The sequence below is a fragment of the Pogona vitticeps genome, chromosome 6 (assembly GCF_051106095.1).
Source record: "Pogona vitticeps strain Pit_001003342236 chromosome 6, PviZW2.1, whole genome shotgun sequence".
Classification (NCBI taxonomy): domain Eukaryota; kingdom Metazoa; phylum Chordata; class Lepidosauria; order Squamata; family Agamidae; genus Pogona; species Pogona vitticeps.
Window position 1 is genome coordinate 122,136,593 of NC_135788.1, and position 19,409 is coordinate 122,156,001.

Genomic DNA, 19,409 nt, shown 5'->3' on the forward strand with positions numbered 1-19,409 from the left:
CGAAGCCCATTCGGAGGATTTGATGCCAACCATCGAGAACAAAAGAAGAGCTCTAGCAGCATACAAAGCCTGTCCTAGCGAGTACAACTTGCAAGCTCTTTGAGCTGCTCGTAGCCAAGTGCAACAGGCTGTCAGGAGATGCTCCAATGATTATTGGCTTCAGCTCTGCTCTCAAATACAGATAACAGTGGACACAAGTAACATCAAAGGAATGTATGATGGTATCAAGCAGGCCTTAGGTCCAATGCAGAAGAAATCTGCTCCATTGAAGTCTGCTACAGGTGTGATCATCCAGGACCGAGCACAGCAGATGGAACGCTGGGTTCAGCACTACTCTGAGCTATATTCCAGAGAGAATGTAGTAACCTAAGAAGCATTAAATAACATTGAGTGCCTGCCTGTCTTGGAAGAGCTGGACAGCGAATCAACCTTAGCAGAAATAAAAGCGGCCTTGGATTCCCTCGCCTCCGGCAAGGCACCTGGAAGGGACAACATCCCTGTTGAAGTGCTGAAATGTTGTAAGGAGATCATCACCACCGAACTGTATGAAGTCTTTTGTCTCTGCTGGAGGGAAGGTGGAGTACCACAGGACATGAAGGATGCAAATATCGTCACATTGTACAAGAACAAAGGAGACAGGGGTGACTGCAATAACTACCGTGGCATCTCTCTTCTTAGCGTTGTAGGGTACCTACTTGCCCGTGTTGTCCTGAAGAGGCTCCAGGTACTTGCAGACAGAGTCTATCCAGAATCACAGTGTGGATTTCAAGCTAATAGATCCACCACTGACATGTTATTCTCCCTCCGACAGTTGCAGGAGAAATGCAGGGAACAACAACAGCCACTCTTAGTGGCCTTCATAGACCTTACAAAAGCATTTGACTTGGTTAGCAGGGATGGCCTTTTTAAAATACTTCCCAAGATTGGATGTCCACCTCGTCTCCTTAACATCATCAGGTCCTTCCAGGATGGAATGAAAGGCACTGTAGTTTTTGACGGCTCAACATCAGATCCCTTTGACATCCGAAGCGGAGTGAAACAGGGCTGTGTCCTCGCACCAACACTTTTTGGGATCTTTTTTGCTGTCATGCTGAAGCATGCCTTTGGAACTGCAACAGAAGGTGTCTATCTCCGGACCAGATCAGACGGAAAGTTCTTTAATCTCTCTAGATTGAGAGCAAAGACCAAAGTCCAACTGAAATGCATGCGGGACTTCTTCTTCGCAGATGATGCAGCCATTGTTGTCCACCCTGCTGAAGACCTCCAACAACTCATGAATCGTTTCAGCAAGGCCTGCCAAGACTTCAGACTAACAATCAGCCTGAAGAAAACACAAGTCAGGGGCCAGGGCATAGATTCACCTCCCTCTATTACCATCTCCACACAAGAATTGGAGGTTGTTCATGACTTTGTGTACCTTGGCTCAAAGATCTCTGACATTCTCTCTCTAGATGTCGAGCTGGATAAACACATTGGCAAAGCAGCTACCATGTTCTCTAGACTCACAAAGAGAGTATGGCTCAATAAGAAGCTGACGACACATACCAAGATCCAGGTCTATAGAGCCTGTGTCCTGAGCACACTCCTGTACTGCAGTGAGTCCTGGACCCTTCGTGCACGGCAGGAGAGGAAGCTGAACACCTTCCATATGCGTTGCCTCTGACAGATTTTTGGTATCACCTGGCAGGACAAAATTCCAAATAGAGTAGTCCTAGAACGAGCTGGAATTTTCAGCATGCATACATTACTGAAACAGCGACGTCTACGTTGGCTTGGGCACGTCGTGAGAATGGCTGATGGTCGGATTCCAAAGGATCTCCTGTATGGAGAATTAGTGCAGGGAAATCGCCCCAGAGGGAGACCACAGCTGTGATACAAGGACATCTGCAAGTGGGATCTGAAGGCCTTAGGAATAGACCTCAACAGATGGGAAACTCTGACATCTGAGCGTTCAGCCTGGACGCAGGCGTTGTTGCATCACGGCCTCTCCCAATTTGAAGAGACCCTTGTCCAGCAGGCCAAGGCAAAGAGGAAGTCACAAAAGCAGCAAAACCAGGGAGCTGGACAGGGGACAGATTGGATTTGTCTTCAGTGTGGAAGAGATTGTCACTCTTGAATTGGCCTTCTCAGCCACAATAGACGCTGTTCCAAGTCCTCCATACAGGCACAATACCATAGTCTCTTGAGACTGAAGGATGCCTACTACCCGCGCATGGGCTAGCATGGTTAGGGACCCGGTGTCAAAGTAGGGATACAGTTGGGTTATCCACCTCAGGTGGAAAAAGGTGGAATGGAACACAGCTGCCACCTGGAACTCCATTGATAGTGCTGGGTCTAAAGGTATGCCCAGACTGCAAACCTTATCCTTAGAGGATAGAGTAGCCCCCCCACACACACACACAAGAAAAGAAGACCTTCAAACCATAGGCACTAGGGGCACCCACCCACAAGACCTCCATCTTGACCAGGTTCAGCCTCCTCCACTCAAACGTCCAGTTTCTTGCCCTGCAGCCAGATCTCCAACTCGTTGAGCTATCTAGCCAGCTGCCTGAAGAATTAGTGACCTCCAGAAAGCCTTTTCATAACTGTCCTGCTGAGTTCTTTCAAACTCAAGACCGTGGCTTCCTTTGTTGAGTCAAGCTATCTCTTAATTGGCCTTCCTCTTTTCCTGTTGCCTTCAACTTTTCCTAGCAGTCCTATGTTTTCCAGTGAGTTTTGCTTTCTCGTAATGTGTTCAAACTAGGACAGCTTCAGTTTAGTCATTTTTGCTTCTAGGAAGAGTTCATGCTTGATGTGGGTTTCTGACTGTCTAAGGTATCTGTGCCTACAAGTCACCAGGGCTCATGGTGGTCCCTTGAATAACCAGCCTCCAAAATGTCCCTTCCTCAGTTGGGCTACTCAGCTTTTGCAAACTCAACAGAAAATCTGGGGGAAAAATAGATTTCCTAGTTTTTCTCTCCCCACTCCTCCAGTTTCATTATCCATGGCAACACCATGAGGAGCAACTATTGAACTTCCAAGGGGACAGTGATTCTGGAGCCCCTCCTGGCTAAAAATAAAATTTCCAGTGTTAAACTTAAAAATCAAGCACCCTTGCCAATGGTTTCAGTCCGGCGGGAGGCAAGCGGGGAGGGGGGAGGACGGCCACAGTTGGGGCATCTCCCTTGTGCGCCCTGCCCCCAATCTTTATTTGCCTGGGTTCTGCATGTCCTCTTTGGGAGGAGCTGGGCTGGAGCATAGGAACAGTCCCCTTAAAAGCAGGAGGGCGCTAGGACATTCCCCCCCCCCGTGCGCGCGCGTCCGGCCCCCATTGTCTGTTGCCCGCCGAGGAGGAGGATCGGGCGGCGCTAGGGCCCCGTGGACTCACCAAGGGCTCCAGTCTTCCATTGTCTCGCCGCCGCAACGCGCGGGGCGACTTGGCCGGTGTCATTCTTTCTCGGTTTAGGATCGCGGCCGCGCGGCGCAGGGCTAGGCTTGCCCGAGGGGGTCTCCCTTCCCTCGTTTTTTGGCACCCTTGACCTCTCGGAATGGGCCTCCGGCTGCTCCTGCTGGCTCTGGCCGCGCTCCTTTGTGCCGCCGCTGCCGCCGAGGTGCGCGGGGCGCGTAGCTGCGCGGAGACCCGGCAGGTGCTGGCCAGCCGCGGCTTCCCGCTCGGTTCCGTCCCGCCCAGCCTCATCTCGGGTAAGGCGTCTCCACCTGCAGCGCCACCTCGGAAGAAAGTCCCGGCACCCCATCTCTCCTCTCGTTCAGGGCTCGGGCGAAGCGCGCTTGGACCAAACTTTCCGGGGTGCCCCAAGAGATGGGGGCTGGAGGATTGCCACGTGGACCCCTCGGAGTGACCCGCGGAGAAGGGAGAGATGCCTGGTTCATGGGTCTCTCTTTTGGGCACAAGTTGCTAGGAAGACTCCCTCCCTCAAAATCCCCCTCGACCCACCGCGCCGTTCTTTCCAGAGCCCCTTTGTCCCAAACCGGGCGTGTAGGGGGCGTAGCACGGCCCACATTCCCAATGCCCCCTCCCGCCTTGGTTCCCGTCCTCTTTCTTATCTGCCCTCCCTGCGAGCAAGACGGCTTTCCCCGCCTTGCTCTACTGCCCCTGCCCTGAGAGAGACCTCGCCCTATGCCGGGAACGGGGAGGGCTAGCCGCTGCCTCGGAGCGGAGAGACTAGGCTGGTCGGTTCGCTTGTTATGACCAGTATTTTGATTTCATGCCCATTGTTTCTGGGCGCACCGGCTCACTTAATCTAATCATGGAGCTTAAACAGAGGTCGTGCCAAGGATAACAGGGAAGGAAGCAGGGGAGAGGGGGGGGAAGGAACCCAAAGTTTTTTTTCTGTGCCCCAAATTTCCCTTTCTGTCCCCCAAAACTTTGCCCCTCAGGGTGGCGCTGGCGGTCTGTGTGCGGGAAGAGGTGCGTTTGACAGGAGTGGGCAAACTGACTGCCATTCTCTCCCATCCACAGGTGAGCATCTGCGCATTTGCCCTCAGGACTACACGTGTTGTGCTAGTGAGACAGAAGAGCGGCTCAGTGAGCAAAGCCAGGGGGACCTCCAGGCCCTGGTGGGGGAGGCAGCAGCCTTCCTGCTCAGCACCCTAAGCTCTCGCCAGCGCCGCTTTCAGGGTGAGTGGTGAGCGAGCCTTCTGCTATGGACAAACCATGCGAGCCGGACCCCCACTGCCTGGTAATGCTGAAGGAAGAACTACATGGGACTGTCCAAGATAAGAATTGCACCCCCCATTACACCCCCCCATCCTGCTGTTTGTAGGAGGAGATAGCTACGGTATTGACCTTGTGGGATTGTAAGGAAGTTTCAGGAAGAGGTGGTCTCTAGGCAACAAGAGACTCTAGGCAATGGCCAAGTCAGCCTCTCTGCCACTTGTTTGCAGTTCAGTTCCTTTCCCCATTTCCAGTGTTTGCCTAATCCCTCCACCTCTGTTCACATCCAGCAATTGTGTCCAGTGAGGGAAACTGGTTGCTGGGATTTAGCTCTGATAGAAGCCCTTTGGGATGTTTGATAGCCCCGTTTTTGTGGTGAAAATGTGCATGTGCTCAGGATAACTCATTTTTAAAATGTCTTCAGTATTTTCAGGGCTAAACTTTAATTCTTATTAAAGTACAGTACCTCATTTTGAGTGGTTCTCTTCCCACCTGCAGATTTCTTCCGGGAACTTCTGACAGGCGCTGAACAGTCTCTCCAGGCCATGTTTACCCGTTCTTATGGGCGGCTGTATGCCCAACATACTCGGCTCTTCCAGGGACTCTTTGTGGAGCTTCGTCGCCACCTTCAGGGGGCCCGGTCAGGCTTGGATGAGGCGCTCAGCGATTTCTGGGCTCAACTGCTAGAACGGATGGTGCCTCTTCTCAATCCCCAGTACAGTTTCCCTGAGGGCTACCTGGAGTGTGTAGGACGGCAGGTGGACAGTCTGAATGCCTTTGGGAACAGCCCCCGCCAGCTCCGGGTACAGGTGAGTTCTTCCTCCCTGGCTGAAGACATCATTCAGATCTGGAGCCTGCCTCTTCTGTTGAGCGCACATAAGCCCTGCATCTTGCACAAGGGCATCCCTCCCTTTCCACACCATCCCCACCATTGAGGCATGAAAGTTATTTCCCTCAATTCTGCAGCGACTTCTGTTTTTAAACCCAGGGTCGCACAATATATGCAGGCTTGAGCACTGGGCTGAAAACAGAATGAAATTTAACAGGGATAAGTTCAAAGTTCTACACCTCATGGGGGCGAGGGACACCCAGTTACAAGACGAAGGATTCTTGGTACGGTAAGACTATGAGTGATAAGGGTTTTGGAATTGTTATAGATCACAAGCTGAATATGAGACAACAGTGTAATGTGACCACAAAAAAAGGTCAATGTCATTTTAGACAGTATTATTAGATGTACTGTATAGTCTCCAAATTCCATGAGGTACTAGCTCCCCTATTTGGCACTGGTTAGGTCTCATCTAGAGTACTGTGTCTAGTTCTAGATACCACTCATTAAGTAGGATGCCAACAGACTGGAACAACTTCAGAGGAGGGCAACAAGGGTGATCAGGGCACTGGAAACCAAGCCCTATGAGGAAAGACTGAAAGAACTGGGCATGCTTAGCCTTGAAAAAATAAAACTGAGGAGAGATATTATAGCACTCTTCAAATACTTGAAAGATTGTCTTACAGAAGAGGGGCAGGATCTGTTCTCCATCATCCCAAAGTTCAGGATATGTAATAATAGACCCATGTTACAGGAAGCTATATTTCAGCTGAATATCAGAAAAAAATGTTAGAGCAGTATGACAATGGAACCAATTCTTTTAGGAGGTGGTGAGTGCTCCAATGCTGGCAGTATTCAAGAGAAAAATTAGACAACCATCTGACAGATCTCCTCTGATTTGGATTCCTGCACTGAGAAAGAGGTTGGACTTGGTGGCTGTATAGGCCCCTCCCAACTCCATTATTCTATGATTCTATGAATATATGTCCCTCTAGTCCTGTCCACATCTTCAGGCTTCAGAAATTAAAACTCATCCAAGCCCCACTACCTCTGCAGGCACGCACTCAGAGGCAGTGCCCAGAGAAGGTAGGGCATGGAAGCCAAGGTGCTGCCTCTGAGTGGTCACCCGCTGGAGGGCTGGCTGGGATCCACTGAACAATTGTTTGTCCAAAGGATGAACCAGCATGAACCTCAAAACCAGCCGTTCATGCCCATCTTTAGACAGACCCTTGGAGAGGTGAAAGCTACCATGTATCTGCTAGACCCTTGCCCTTTCTGGCTTATAAAAACCACCAGAAAAGGACTGGTCAAGTGGGTAGTGGTGAATGCCTCCTTATAACAGGATAGGATCCCAGTATGCTTAAAGGAGGCATTAGTAAAGACCATTGTTGAAAAAGCCTTGCTTGGATCCCACAATACTCGACAATTACTGACCAGTCTCTAATATTCCAACCTTGGGGAAGGTGCTGGAGCAGGTGGTGGCTACTCGGCTTCAGGGGTGAGATGGATTATTCAGATTCATTTCAATCTCATTTCAGGCCTGGTTATGGGACAGACTGCTTGGGTTGCCTTGGTGATTGACCTAGACCAAGAACTGGACAGGGAGATTATGTCCCTCTTGGTTCTGCTGGATCTCTCAGCAGCATTCAATGCCATTGATCACTGTATCTTTCTGGCCCATCTCTCTGGGATGGGACTTGGAGGCCCTGGTCCACTGTGGCTCTGGTCCTTTCTGGCGGACAGAACCCAGAAGGTGGTGTTGAAAAAATCCTGTCTGACACCCTGACCACTGGTTTGTGGGTTCACTCAGGGTCCTGTTTGGTTTCCTAGGTTATTTAACATCTACATCAAACCACTTGAAGAGGTTGGGGTTCTGTGTCACCTGTATGCAGATGATTCCCAGCTCAACGTCTCCTTGCCATCGCAATCTGAGGAGGCTGTTTTGGCTCTAGATCAGTGTCTAGTGTCAGTAATGAACTGGATGAGGGTAAATAAACTGAAATTTAATCAGACAAGACAGACGTGCTCCTGATCAATCAAAAGGCAAATCAGGGAATAGAGATGCAGCCTGTGCTAAATGGGGTTACGCTCACCCTGAAAACACAGATGTGCAGCTTGAAGGTGCTCCTGGATTCATCTCTGAGCTTTGATGCCCAGGCTTCAGCAGTGGCCAGAAGTGCCTTTGCACAGTTAAAACTAGTGTGCCAGCTGTGCCAATCCCTCAGGTGTTAAGATCATCAGGAGATGCCTTTCTCTCAGTCCCACCACTTTCAGAGGTATGATTGATGGGGATATGGGAGAGGGTCTTCTCCATTGCTGCTCTCAGACTTTGGAACTCCCTCACACAAAAGGCCAGTCTGGCCTCATCTTTGCTGTCATTCTGCAAGCAGGCAAAGATGTTTCTCCCAGGCAAACTTTCCCTGGGTGTCCAGGGTGTTGCTTATGTTCTTTTATAGTGTTTGTTTGATCTTTTGTAGTATTTGTATATTCACTGTTGTTTTGCTTTGATGTTGTCTTATAATTGATGTAAGACTCCTTGAGACCTATTAAGGAGAAAGGCAGGATAAAAACATTTAAAATAAAATAAAATTGTAATGGGGAACAGACAAAGTCTTCTCCCTCCTTGACAAGACCTGGCTGGGTTAACCCATGTCAGTGGGCAGCCGTTTTTAAGATGGCAGGCCCTGATCACTCCCCACCTCCCAGTCATGCTGTTCTGTCATATGGCTCAGTAGAACCTCTTCCCAGGTGATCTCCCAGCCATACAACATGGCTGAGCCCTGGCAGTGGGGCATCCAGTCCATCCTACCCCTATCTTCTATAACCTCCAGACTGCTTCTCTCTTAATGCAAGGCTGGACAAATACCTCAGTCTAGTACCTGTGTGGGCATGCAAGCTGTGACCTGTCTGCAGATTGGTGCAATTACACCTACAGTATTTGGATTGTGGGTTGTAGGGCAGAAAATAAAGGTAAAGATGGGTACTGGGAGACAGACAGGGCAAATTGGATTTTACAGTAAAGTCCTGGTTAAAGCCTAAGTGACTGCTTTTGCCTATTGGACTGAATCCAAAAGCTATAGAATATATGCAGGATCTTGAAATCGTTCATAACTGAACATTTTGTTTCTTGAGCTACCCAATAGTAAATGGAAGGGCAGGTGAGGAGGTGCAAACACAGCTTCTCTAACTACTCTCTTCCTGCTTTGTTCTGCCTTTCTCCAGGTGACACGGGCCTTCCTTGCTGCTCGAGCCTTTGTCCAGGGCCTGGTAGCTGGGCGAGACATTGTTGCCCAGGTTGTCAAGGTGAGAGGTTTTGTCTGTGTGCTCCTCTGACCATGAAGCTCTGTGGGATGGAACTGTGGGGCACCGGGAGAGAAAAATCTAGTGCCCGCTGCATGTCCAAAGCTTTCCGCCATGTATGTGTGCTGACTCCAACAACTCACCAAATTTCCTTCCCCCCCCCTTTTTTTCTTTTTATTATATCACAAATAAACAGACAAAAACATATATGCGGGGAGGTGTTTTCTGTACAATCATATCCAATATGTAGTTCATATCCAATATGTAGTTCTGACTACATGAGCTGACCAGAGTGGTAGACCAGTGGTTCTTAACCTTTTTGAAGGAAACGCCCCCTTGAGCCATTGAGGAAGTTATCATCGCCCCCCTCCCCACGGTGATGATATCTTTATTTATTTATTTATTTATTTATTTATTTATTTATTTATTTATTTATTTATTTATTTATTTATTTATTTATTTATTTATTTATTTATTACACTTAAATCCAATGACCCCTGAAAACAAAATTCAATTCCAAGAAAATGAAATGCCCCCCAAAAGTAACATTTAATGATTTAGTTGCAAGCGAATTTTAAGATGCAAAAAGAAATATAAAAAAGGGCATAAAAACAAACTACAATGCAGGAACTAAAACTTTCAAGTCAAAAACTCTGAAACTTAATTAAGATTGGAGGAAAATATATATTCATGCACACTGTAAAAAGGCTGTAGCCATCTTCACAGGTTTGGCTTGCTCCAGCGCCCCCCTACCGCCCCCCCTTCTGCTTCAGCGCCCCCACACCGCCCCTTTTCGTTCTACTGCCCCCCTGAAAAATGAAATCGCCCCCTGGGGGGCATTATCGCCCACGTTAAGAACCACTGTGGTAGACTATACCAGATGGGTGGGATATAAATCGAATAAATAAATAAATAAATGAACCATATTGACCCACTAACATATTTAAGCCATACTATATTCTCCATTCTGTATCTATATGTATATATACGCATATATATTTCATATCAATGCTTCAAATATTAAATTCAGTACAGATCTTCCTGATTTATATCTGAAGTATAATCTTAGACCTATATTCATCTTCCACTTAACAATTTCTATTATTGTATTTAGCATGAAACATTCTAGTTTAAGAGTTATATATGCTTATCTATTACCTATATAGATGAAAGTCCAAAGTTGCTAACAATATATCTTAATATATTCAACAAAAAAATAAATGTGTAGATTCTTTTTTCTGCACCCTTATATGTCAGAGTATCAATGCTTTTACAATCAACAGAAATCAATATTTTAAAGAGAAAAAAGATATATACTGTATATTAAAAACCAACTCACCAAATTTCCTAGTTGCACAGGTCTATTAAGAAAGAAGGTTTTTCATGAAATCTTGGAGGAGGGCAAGTTGCCAGTGGGGAATGACAGAATACATTATTCTTGCACTTTAAAGAACCAGTACCACTCAATACAGTGTGTGTGTGCGCGCGCGTGTGCATATGCGCCCAGTGCAGCTTTCTTAACGAGCTGAAGGCAACAACTAAAACTGAGAACTTTTTGGAGTCAGGCAACTGCTAGTCTAGCCACCTGGGAATGTGTTCTGGGAACCATTTAGAATGACCATTATGTAATTTTCTGAAACACTATATTCATCTATTAAAACAACGAGTATTGTGGGCCTTTATCATTCCTATACAGTATGCTTCTCTTAACTGCAGACCAATCAGTGTTTATGCTATTGGTCTGAAGTTCAGAGTGCCATAAGAATCTTGGTTGTTTTCCCTGCAACAGATGAATATTGTTCAGTGCACCTGACCCCAGCTTCTATTATGTTTCAGAGAAAGAGAAATGTTCTAATGGGATGTTTTATATCTGCAACCTCTCTAGGTTCTCAACATTATCAGCAAATGCTGCTTAGTCTGCAGAAAGGGAGACCATATGAGGACATTGCTTTCAATCTAGGAATTGGAAGCTGGCAATCAGGGATGAAACTGATTCTGTGGGACCTTTGGATCCAGCTTGGAGGACCCACTTCCTCACAAGGCAATGAATTACAATGGGGAATTTTGAAAGGGAGGGAAATTGAATAAAGATTTCAAATAGCATGGTATAGAGATAGAAAGGAAGGATAAGTGGGGGGGGGGGAATGAAACAAGGCAACTGAAAAGAAGATGAGATGTCCCACTGACTGCTTATGTGTGCCCCTGAAAGATAAATCCCAAACAAGTGGGACCTTCGTGAGAAGACTCACATTTAACCAGTTGAAGTCACTAAAAATGCCTTCTATGTCCAAAACAGAATATGTAGGTTAAAGTAACTAAAAACTAAAGCAGCGCACAAATCACTGGGGAGGGCTCTCTCCCATTTCTATGGTTCTGTAACGAATTGCCAAAATTGATACAAGTGTAAGAAGTTACTTGTTCAGTTTTTAAAACTTTTGTGAGAAATTATTTTTCTAAGGTAACTTTTGAGATAATGGTTCTGAAGAGGTTCCAAATTTCCTTTCTTTTCCAGTCACTCTGGGTTGTCTGATTCTTGTCCCTACTTTCCTCTCCATTCCAACTGGTGTTTGGGCAGCTGTCCAGAGCACAGTTGTGTGCTCTCTGTGTGTGCGTGCATGTGATTGCTGAATATATGAAGGATGGGGGGGATGAAGGAAATATTCCCATTCAGACTACCTAGCAGGCCATGGTATGACCATGTCCAGGGCAGATAACTTTCATCTACCCACATGCCTTGCCACAAGGGGCTTGGGGCAAAGAGGTTGCAAAGCTTCACTTCTCTGGATTTTTCCATAGCTTTGGAATCCCTTGGCTGGGTAGCGTGCTGCTTGGCACTTCTGCTTTTTCTTCTGCCACTGTCCTATGTCTGACAGTACTGCTGAGTTTGATGGGGGACAGCTTGCTGACGCCTTTTCTACCCCACTTGCTTGCAGCTGTTTCCCAGTGGAGAATGCCGTCGGGCCCATATGCGCCTGTCCTACTGCCCGCTGTGCCGTGGAACTCCTGCCCTGAAGCCGTGCAATGGATTCTGCCTCAATGTTATGAAAGGATGCTTAGCCAGCACAACAGAATTGGATCCTGAATGGGAACGCTTTCTTGGTGAGGTTGTCATGGGGAGAGAAGGGAAGACTCAGAGTGGGTGTACTTAAATGGAGCCAAATGACTAAGCTAAAGCACCCCCACCTCCAAGAGGGGAGCAGTGTTTCTCAAATGATGGCTTTGTTTACACTGGTGGGGCAATGTAGTGCTGGCAGCAGAACATGGGGCCTGGATGGAAATTCCTGCCATATTATGAGGGCCACTGTGGCTCCATGTCCTGCTGTCTGGTAGACTCAACACCATACACTGGTTGTACTGGTGGGCCCACAACAGTCACCCTGAGTTTCCTGGGGGAAAGGTATGGTGGAAGTGATGTAATATACTGTAGCTATTAGGTATTATTGGGGTTCTGGCTTCCCTTAGCATCTGGGGGGGGGATAAGAATTCTGTCTCCAACAAATAACACTCTCTCCTTCTTTTTCTTCTCTAAGATGCATTGACTCAACTGGCTGAGCGCCTTGGGGGGGCATTCAACTTTGAGTTGGCATCTGATTCTATTGGAGTGAAGATTTCTGAGGCCATAATGTATCTGCAGGAGCATGGCATGCAAACATCAGCCAAGGTAGGAGATGGGCAGGGGAAAGTTTTTCCATTAAATATGGAGCCACTTGAGGAAAGCTGACTATATTTTAAAGCTCACACCAGTGCAACATAAAATGCAGGCAGTATTGCACAATGCAGTGCTGCCTTTTCAATAGACTTGAAATATTTGAAACGCAGGGACTCCTGGTTTTTTTTGTTTTATTTTTTGAGGGCTGCTGGCTGCTACACCTGCCCATTAAATTTGTCCAGGGTTTTATACAGCTTCTATGGTAAATTTTCAAACCCCCACTACCAGATACCTTACAAAGTAGAAAGCAACCCAAGCAAGAGCGGTCTTCATCTGAGAAATTCTGCCTGCAGAGGCCTTCATAAAGCATCCCTGTGTGAAGGTCAGTCCAATAAATTTTGTTCCTTGAGGCAGAGACAAATTGCTCCCTGCCCATTCCCTGCCGAAAAGTCAGCTGGACCAGAAGGAGCTTCACTAACAATGGAATCTGTAGCTGTTACTGAAGAAAGCAGGCAAGCTTTGGGTTCCAGAAAGGCCATGCGGCAGGCACAGTATTACTCCCTCATTGCAGTATCTGTTATCTGGGGCACTTTCTTCTTGAGAGACACTCATTGTGGTGTCTGTCTTCCTTCTTGCTTTCTAGGAGACCCCAAGGGGACTTTGTCTTCTGACAAAAATAGTTTTGGTGTTTTTTCACACTGGTCTTTCACAAACGCACCAGCAAAAGATCAACATCTGGCTTGAAGACAGACAGACAGACAGACAGACAGACAGACAGACAGACAGACAGACAGACAGACAGATAATATATATTTTTTAATCGCCAGGTTTTCCAGAGTTGTGGCAGCCCCCGCCCAGCCCCCGCCCGCTCCCGACGTGCCCCCCATCAAGACACCGGACGCCGTTTCCGCACCTACTCACCTGAGGAGAAGCCAACTACTGCAGCAGGAACCAACCTGGACCGTCTAGTAAGTCTGAACTGTCCTTGCCCATTTATATAGTATGCTATGGCATTTCTTCAAAACACCCCTGAAATCGTATCTTTTAATAGCACGTCAGCCATCGCTTTTGTTTCTCTTCAAATAATACCTTGCAGTTTCTTTGAATATGAGAGGAATCTCCATGATATAGAAGAAAATGTAACATGAAACCTTTAGGGTCGTGAACAAACATAGATGATGCTTAAATCACAGGAAGATAGGGGGTTTGACAAACCCACAAACACTTGTCCTGGGAACAAGCCATTTTAAGTAGGCCTTCCCTGCAGCCTTCTGAAAGCAGCAAGGGATCTGGAGATAATTGCAAACAGGAAGCCCAGTTCCTCTGCTTTCATGAAATCTGAACACTCCCTTCCCTTCCCCGTTCTTCATGATAGGGGTGTATATGTGTGTGAGAGTGTCTGAGAGAGAGAGAGAGACAGAGACAAAAACGGAGAAAGAGAGGTCATGTGTGAAGACAACTAGTGGGTCTGTGTCTAACTTACACCAACAGCCAGCTGTTCTCCAGTTGGTTCTAATTCTGGAATGGTTTATGGAGAAACCTTCTAAAGCTGTGAATTGAGAATGCATTTGTTCCAGAGGGACAGCTTCCAAGAGAAAGGTGCTCCCTTCCCTTGATTCTCCAGGTGTTGGACGTGAAAGAGAAGTTACGTTTGATGAGGCGCTTCTGGGTGTTGCTGCCCCACACCCTCTGCAGTGATGAGAAGGTGGCTGCTGAAATCACCAATGAGGACAGCTGCTGGAATGGGCAGGCACGGGGCAGGTAGGAGTACAGAGGTGAAGAGGGCATAAAGGAGCAAGGCTTGGGCAGAAATAAGAAGGCTGTTGGTGGAGATAGGAAGGGATGCTGGATGGCCATGTGTCTTGGGGAAAACCCAGTCTGGGTGCAGGATATATCCAGGGCAGAGATATGACCACCGCCTCCCTGTCTGATGTAGAAACTATGTCTCTAGTAATAATTAAAAAGCTTGCTTAAACTGCTTTGGAAATGTTCACCTCTGTAGAGGAAGGGAGAGGCTCATGGAAAATATGCTGCATACTCCTAAGCCTCTCAGTACCATCTTTGACCAGAAGGCTATGAATGTATGCAGTGTACTAGCTGTGCATTGTCAGCACCTGCTAGAACTCTTTCCCTGCCTGCATTGACAGCAGTTTTTTTTCTGTCCTGGCACTCTAGGTACCTCCCAGATGTGACAGGGGACGGGTTGGTGAACCAGATCAACAACCCTGAGGTAGAGGTGGACATATCACGCCCTGATCTCCCCACAAGGCAACAGGTCCTGGCACTGCGCATTGCTACCTCCCGCCTGGTGGGGGCTTGCCATGGGCAGGACATTGACTTTCAAGACACAGGTGAGGTTCCTCCCCAACTACCTTGCATGCCCGTCCCCACCATCTCAGACTCCAGTTTGAAGGCATGGCTAGTGGAGTGCCTATTTCTGCAGGAATGGGTAGGGTCAGGCAGGGCCTCAGGCAGTGATCCATACATTCCTTGCCAAGAGTGTTTTCTCAATAAGTCACCATCATTTTTAATTATGAATTCACCTTGGCTGGAACAACTGACAATACTCACCAGAGACACAAACTAGGGGCATACCACAAGGGTGGCCTTTAAGTCTGTTTGGTCCAGACTGTCTTTCTTATCTCCCCAAGTTCTTTGATAGCAGTTCTGTCACACTGTTCTTTTAGTGTGCCGAAGAGGTAGTGAGCAGCCTGATGGCCTCTGCTCAGCCCAAGATTAGCAGGAGGCATCCCAGCGGCACACTGCATGACTCTCTCTAGCTGTGCTGTGGCTGCCATTCAGGGACAATAAGAGAACAGCAGGTAGATAGCAGTTAAAGGAGGGGAGACCTTACCTGGTAAGTGAAGTGCCTCATCCTGTCCTGTCCTTTCAGTCCGGCTTGGAGGGGGGAACGGGCTAGTCTGTGAACAAATCTGCTCTTGCTGGGGTTCCAGCATTTGAAAGAAAGTTGTATCCTACACTGAGCTTCCACCTGGTCTGCCAAATGGTTGGTGAAGGCTTCTTTAAGTTCTAGTGGAATGGGAATTGAAATGCATAGTGGTGCTGGTGGGAGCATCCAAAAATGATCACAGTTTGGTGGGGAAGGTCTTTTTCTCTCCTTGGATTGAAGTGTGAATGTGAAAATGGGTTTATGGAGGAGCCATTAAAACCTGTTGATGTAGGGTGTAATAGAAGATGTATGAGGCTGGCTGTATGACTGTGAAGGGAGCCTGTGTGGAAGGATTTTTATGTGCAGGGAAGCTTTGACCTAAAAGCTACCCATCAGGGAAAAGTCACTCTCTTTGAGGAAGGAAAGGGTACACAACTTCTGATTATCTGGAAAGAGTCTCCAGAAGTCAGAATTGACTTGACTGCATATTATTATTATTATTATTATTATTATTATTATTATTATTATTATTATTATTATTATTATTATTATTATTATTATTATTATTATTATTATTATTATTATTATTATTATTATTATTATTATTGTTATTGTTATTGTTATTGTTATTGTTATTGTTGTTGTTGTTGTTGTTGTTATTGTTATTGTTGTTATTGTTGTTGTTGTTGTTGTTGTTGTTGTTGTTGTTGTTGTTGTTGTTTATTCATTCATTCATTCATTCATTCATTCATTCATTCATTTTTTATTTTTTATTTTTTATTTTTTATTTTTTATATATTATTATCGTTTTTGTTGTTGGCTGGAAAAAATATTCACCCCCTCTATACACGCCAGAAATAAGTCCTTTACTCTGATCTGTGCAAAGTGTTGTCTTTTCCTGTCTACAATACCCAGGCGAAATGGTACTTTATCTAGGAATTCTGGCATAGAATTATTATTGCCCTGAAATGGTTTTTTTAGATACGAAGGGCAGCCAGAGGTGGGGAGGGGGAGCCGTAGGAATTCCGCTGCAGTTGGTAAGCAAGCCACAAAGACTTCTTCCCATGAACAATTGGGTGCCGTTTTGGTTCCCTTTTTTGGTTTTAGGGGATGGAAGCTGTGAGAGTCTCCTTTGAACCCCAAAACTCAACACTCTCCCTCCCTCAAACATTTTGTGTTCCAGATGAAGATGGTGGCAGTGGTTCCGGTGCTGGATACATTGAAGACCACCTAGCCCTCTCAGAGACTGGAGGAGTGAGTGCTGGGGGTGTTCTGGGGGGCTCCCGCCCTTCCCCTGATGCCCGAGCTCCCCGTAGGGATCGACCTGGCAAAGGTTCTTCCTCTAGGCAGAACCAGAGTGGAGGGAAGCTCAGTAGTAGGGCCAGGCCCTTCAGTCCTACATTTCTAAGTGTTCTGATGCTTCTCTTCCTCCTCGGGTGGTGGTGACACAGACCCATGATGTTTTGGCACCTCTTAAGAGAGTCCTTTGGCATTATCTAGGCCCTGCAGGAGGGACGGACCTTCTCTGTCTGCCTATAGGGTACTTAATCCCCAACTGAAGGGCATGTTCAACTGTGTATGGGGTGGATTCAGTTTTAAAGAGTTAAAGGGAGGGTCTGGGACAATTGGTTCTCTCCCCAAGGGGTGGTGGGCAAAAGGGGACAGGAAGGAAAGAAAAGTAGGGAGGAAAATGGTTTCAAGTGATGATTAGTGTGGGGACAAGGAATATCTTTTAATATGAGCCTTTTTACAAACTTGATTATCTCTTTCTCTTTCTCACTGTTGAGTTTTTATTAATGGACTATAAAAGCATGGAGAAGGCACATCAACATACAGGTTTTCATATTCCGTCATTTGATGAATGTGTTTTTATCATGTGGGGGAACAAAAAAACTAGGGCTAAATGGCCACCCTAATTTCTCTTTTTACACAAGAGGACTACTGGGAGCTCAGAGGGGAAGAAGGACAAGCAGAAGCATCTCCACTCTTTGGACAGGAAGTAGCATCTCTTCTAACTGCTTTGCATATTCCCAGTTAGTGGTTTGGGGTGGAAGTGGGGTGTTGAAAGCCAAGTCTCAGCACAAAAGACACGAATGCTCTCTTCACACAAGGGAGCTTACTTTCGCAGAAAAGCTAGTACTTCATTTCCTGGATTTTCCTCCTTAACTTATGGAATAAAATATTTAATTTATTGATTTTTGTATCCCATCTTGTTTCCTTGAGTTTTGGGAAGAGCAGCAGCAGCTGTACCTTCCTCATTTTCTGTGAGATTATTATTATTATTATTATGATCTATTATGATTATGATTATTATGATTTAGTTTTATTTATATGCTGCATTTCTCCCAACAAGGGACCCAAAGCGGCTCACAACATTAAACTTCACACAATTTAAAAACACAATAAGTTAAATATTAAAAGCTGAATTAAACAATATACAATTTAAAATATAAGTACAGTACTGTAAAAGATTAAAACAAAAAATATATAAAAGATTAAAATTATCTGCTAAAATGGGATTCAGGGATTCAGTTACAGTTGTTAAAAGACTGTCTGAAGAGGTGGGTCTTTAGCTTTTTTCGAAAGGATAACAAGGGCCCATCCTGATCTCCCAAGGGAGAGCGTTCCAAAACCTGGGAGCTGAAATGGAGAAACTATCTGAGATAAGGACCAGATTGCATTCCTACTCTCTCCATTTTTAGTTCGTTCCTTGGCTTGTTATGCCTTACCCACCTTTTTCCTATCAACTTCAAAACATTTTAAAACAAACCAAATCACATCTCAGTCTGGTTTGCAAATGGAAGGGGCGTGGTGGATTATATGTGCAATATGGACACTCTACTTTGACTTCCAGAGGATGCACAGTTGGAAGTTCTGTACAGAGACACCCTCTGCATTGATGCAGTACAGCTAACACCTTTCTACATTGCCCAGGAACTTGCCAATCTCTGCTTCAGCTGCCACAGAAACCCTCTTCTCCTTTCTTTTCTAGCACCTATTTTGGGGTTCTTCTGGACAGTCCATAGTCCTTCTGCCTTGTAATCAAAACCTAACAAAAGGCAGATTTAATCCCAGCCACCTTTATCTGCTGTTGCTAATATGTGGGAGTTACATTATGGAATCTGCTGCAGGGGGCAGTATGGGACAGCCATGTGACCATTCTGAGGCATGGCATCTTATATGTGTGCTGAGGAGCTAGGTTCCCCACAGAAAGCTGCATGCCTGGCATTGGGATGGAAGAATGAAATGACACAAAATTAGAATAGTCTGGAGCTCCACTTCAGGCCCACCCCCCATGTGGATGGGCTACATGTAAAAACAGGAGAGTGCCATCTTTCTTGGGCTCCATAGCTAGAGGTACCGATGTGTCCACAGCTTGGAAAGAGCTTCTGTACCACCATCTGCCAAGTTTATCTGGTTCACTAATTTTTCCTTACAGAAATGTGTTGATTGCACATAACAACCTCTTTTAAGGAAATAGTTCAAGTCCCTATTTCTACTAATTACCAAAGACTAATTCAGGGTCTTTAATGCAGGCAGCTAGCATACAAAAAAGCTCCCACAGACCTGAATGCTCTCCTAGTCTTCTCCTGTTCTGCTGAGTGGAAATGCTGCTACTCCATGGCACTGCTTCTGTTCATGTCAGACACAATCTCTGCTTGGCCTTCATTCCTCTTCCACACTCGAGGCTTCTTCATGTACCAACAGGGGCAATACTGTTCAAAATTCAAGTTCTTTTGCTGCTGCATGGTGGTCTTCTCTCATGATGTCTAAAAAGAATGTTGAGAAGAAGTTCAGGAATGAGGCTTTTTCCAATAAAAATTGAAAAAAGGCGAAGGAAAAGATGGTCAAATGGTGTTCACTTTTTTCTAGTACAGTACAAGTATTCTATGCCAATGATTAAAAGAGACCAAACATTATGTATATCAGACTCTAAAATTTGGCTTATGGGCCCCAAGCCCCAGCTTGTGTATGCACATAGTTATTGTCTCTGGCTTAAAAATCAGAATATGAGTCAGAAAACCCTCAAGTCATTTTCTGGTTCAACATATTAAGATATCATGGTTACTCGATAGACAGGCAGATC

The 19,409-nt window shown here is 46.0% G+C and overlaps 1 protein-coding gene across 1 annotated transcript; it reads left to right on the plus strand.

Annotated features, from left to right (window-relative positions):
- The first annotated feature begins 3,527 nt into the window (after positions 1 to 3,527).
- GPC2 (glypican 2) lies at positions 3,528 to 17,525 on the plus strand. Its single transcript, XM_078378186.1, has 10 exons — positions 3,528 to 3,681; positions 4,460 to 4,618; positions 5,153 to 5,463; positions 8,706 to 8,786; positions 11,717 to 11,882; positions 12,314 to 12,444; positions 13,260 to 13,400; positions 14,057 to 14,193; positions 14,608 to 14,783; positions 16,506 to 17,525. The coding sequence occupies exons 1-10, from the start codon at positions 3,528 to 3,530 to the stop codon at positions 16,766 to 16,768; spliced, it is 1,719 nt and encodes a 572-aa protein (XP_078234312.1). The 3' UTR covers positions 16,769 to 17,525.
- The last annotated feature ends 1,884 nt before the right edge of the window (positions 17,526 to 19,409 follow it).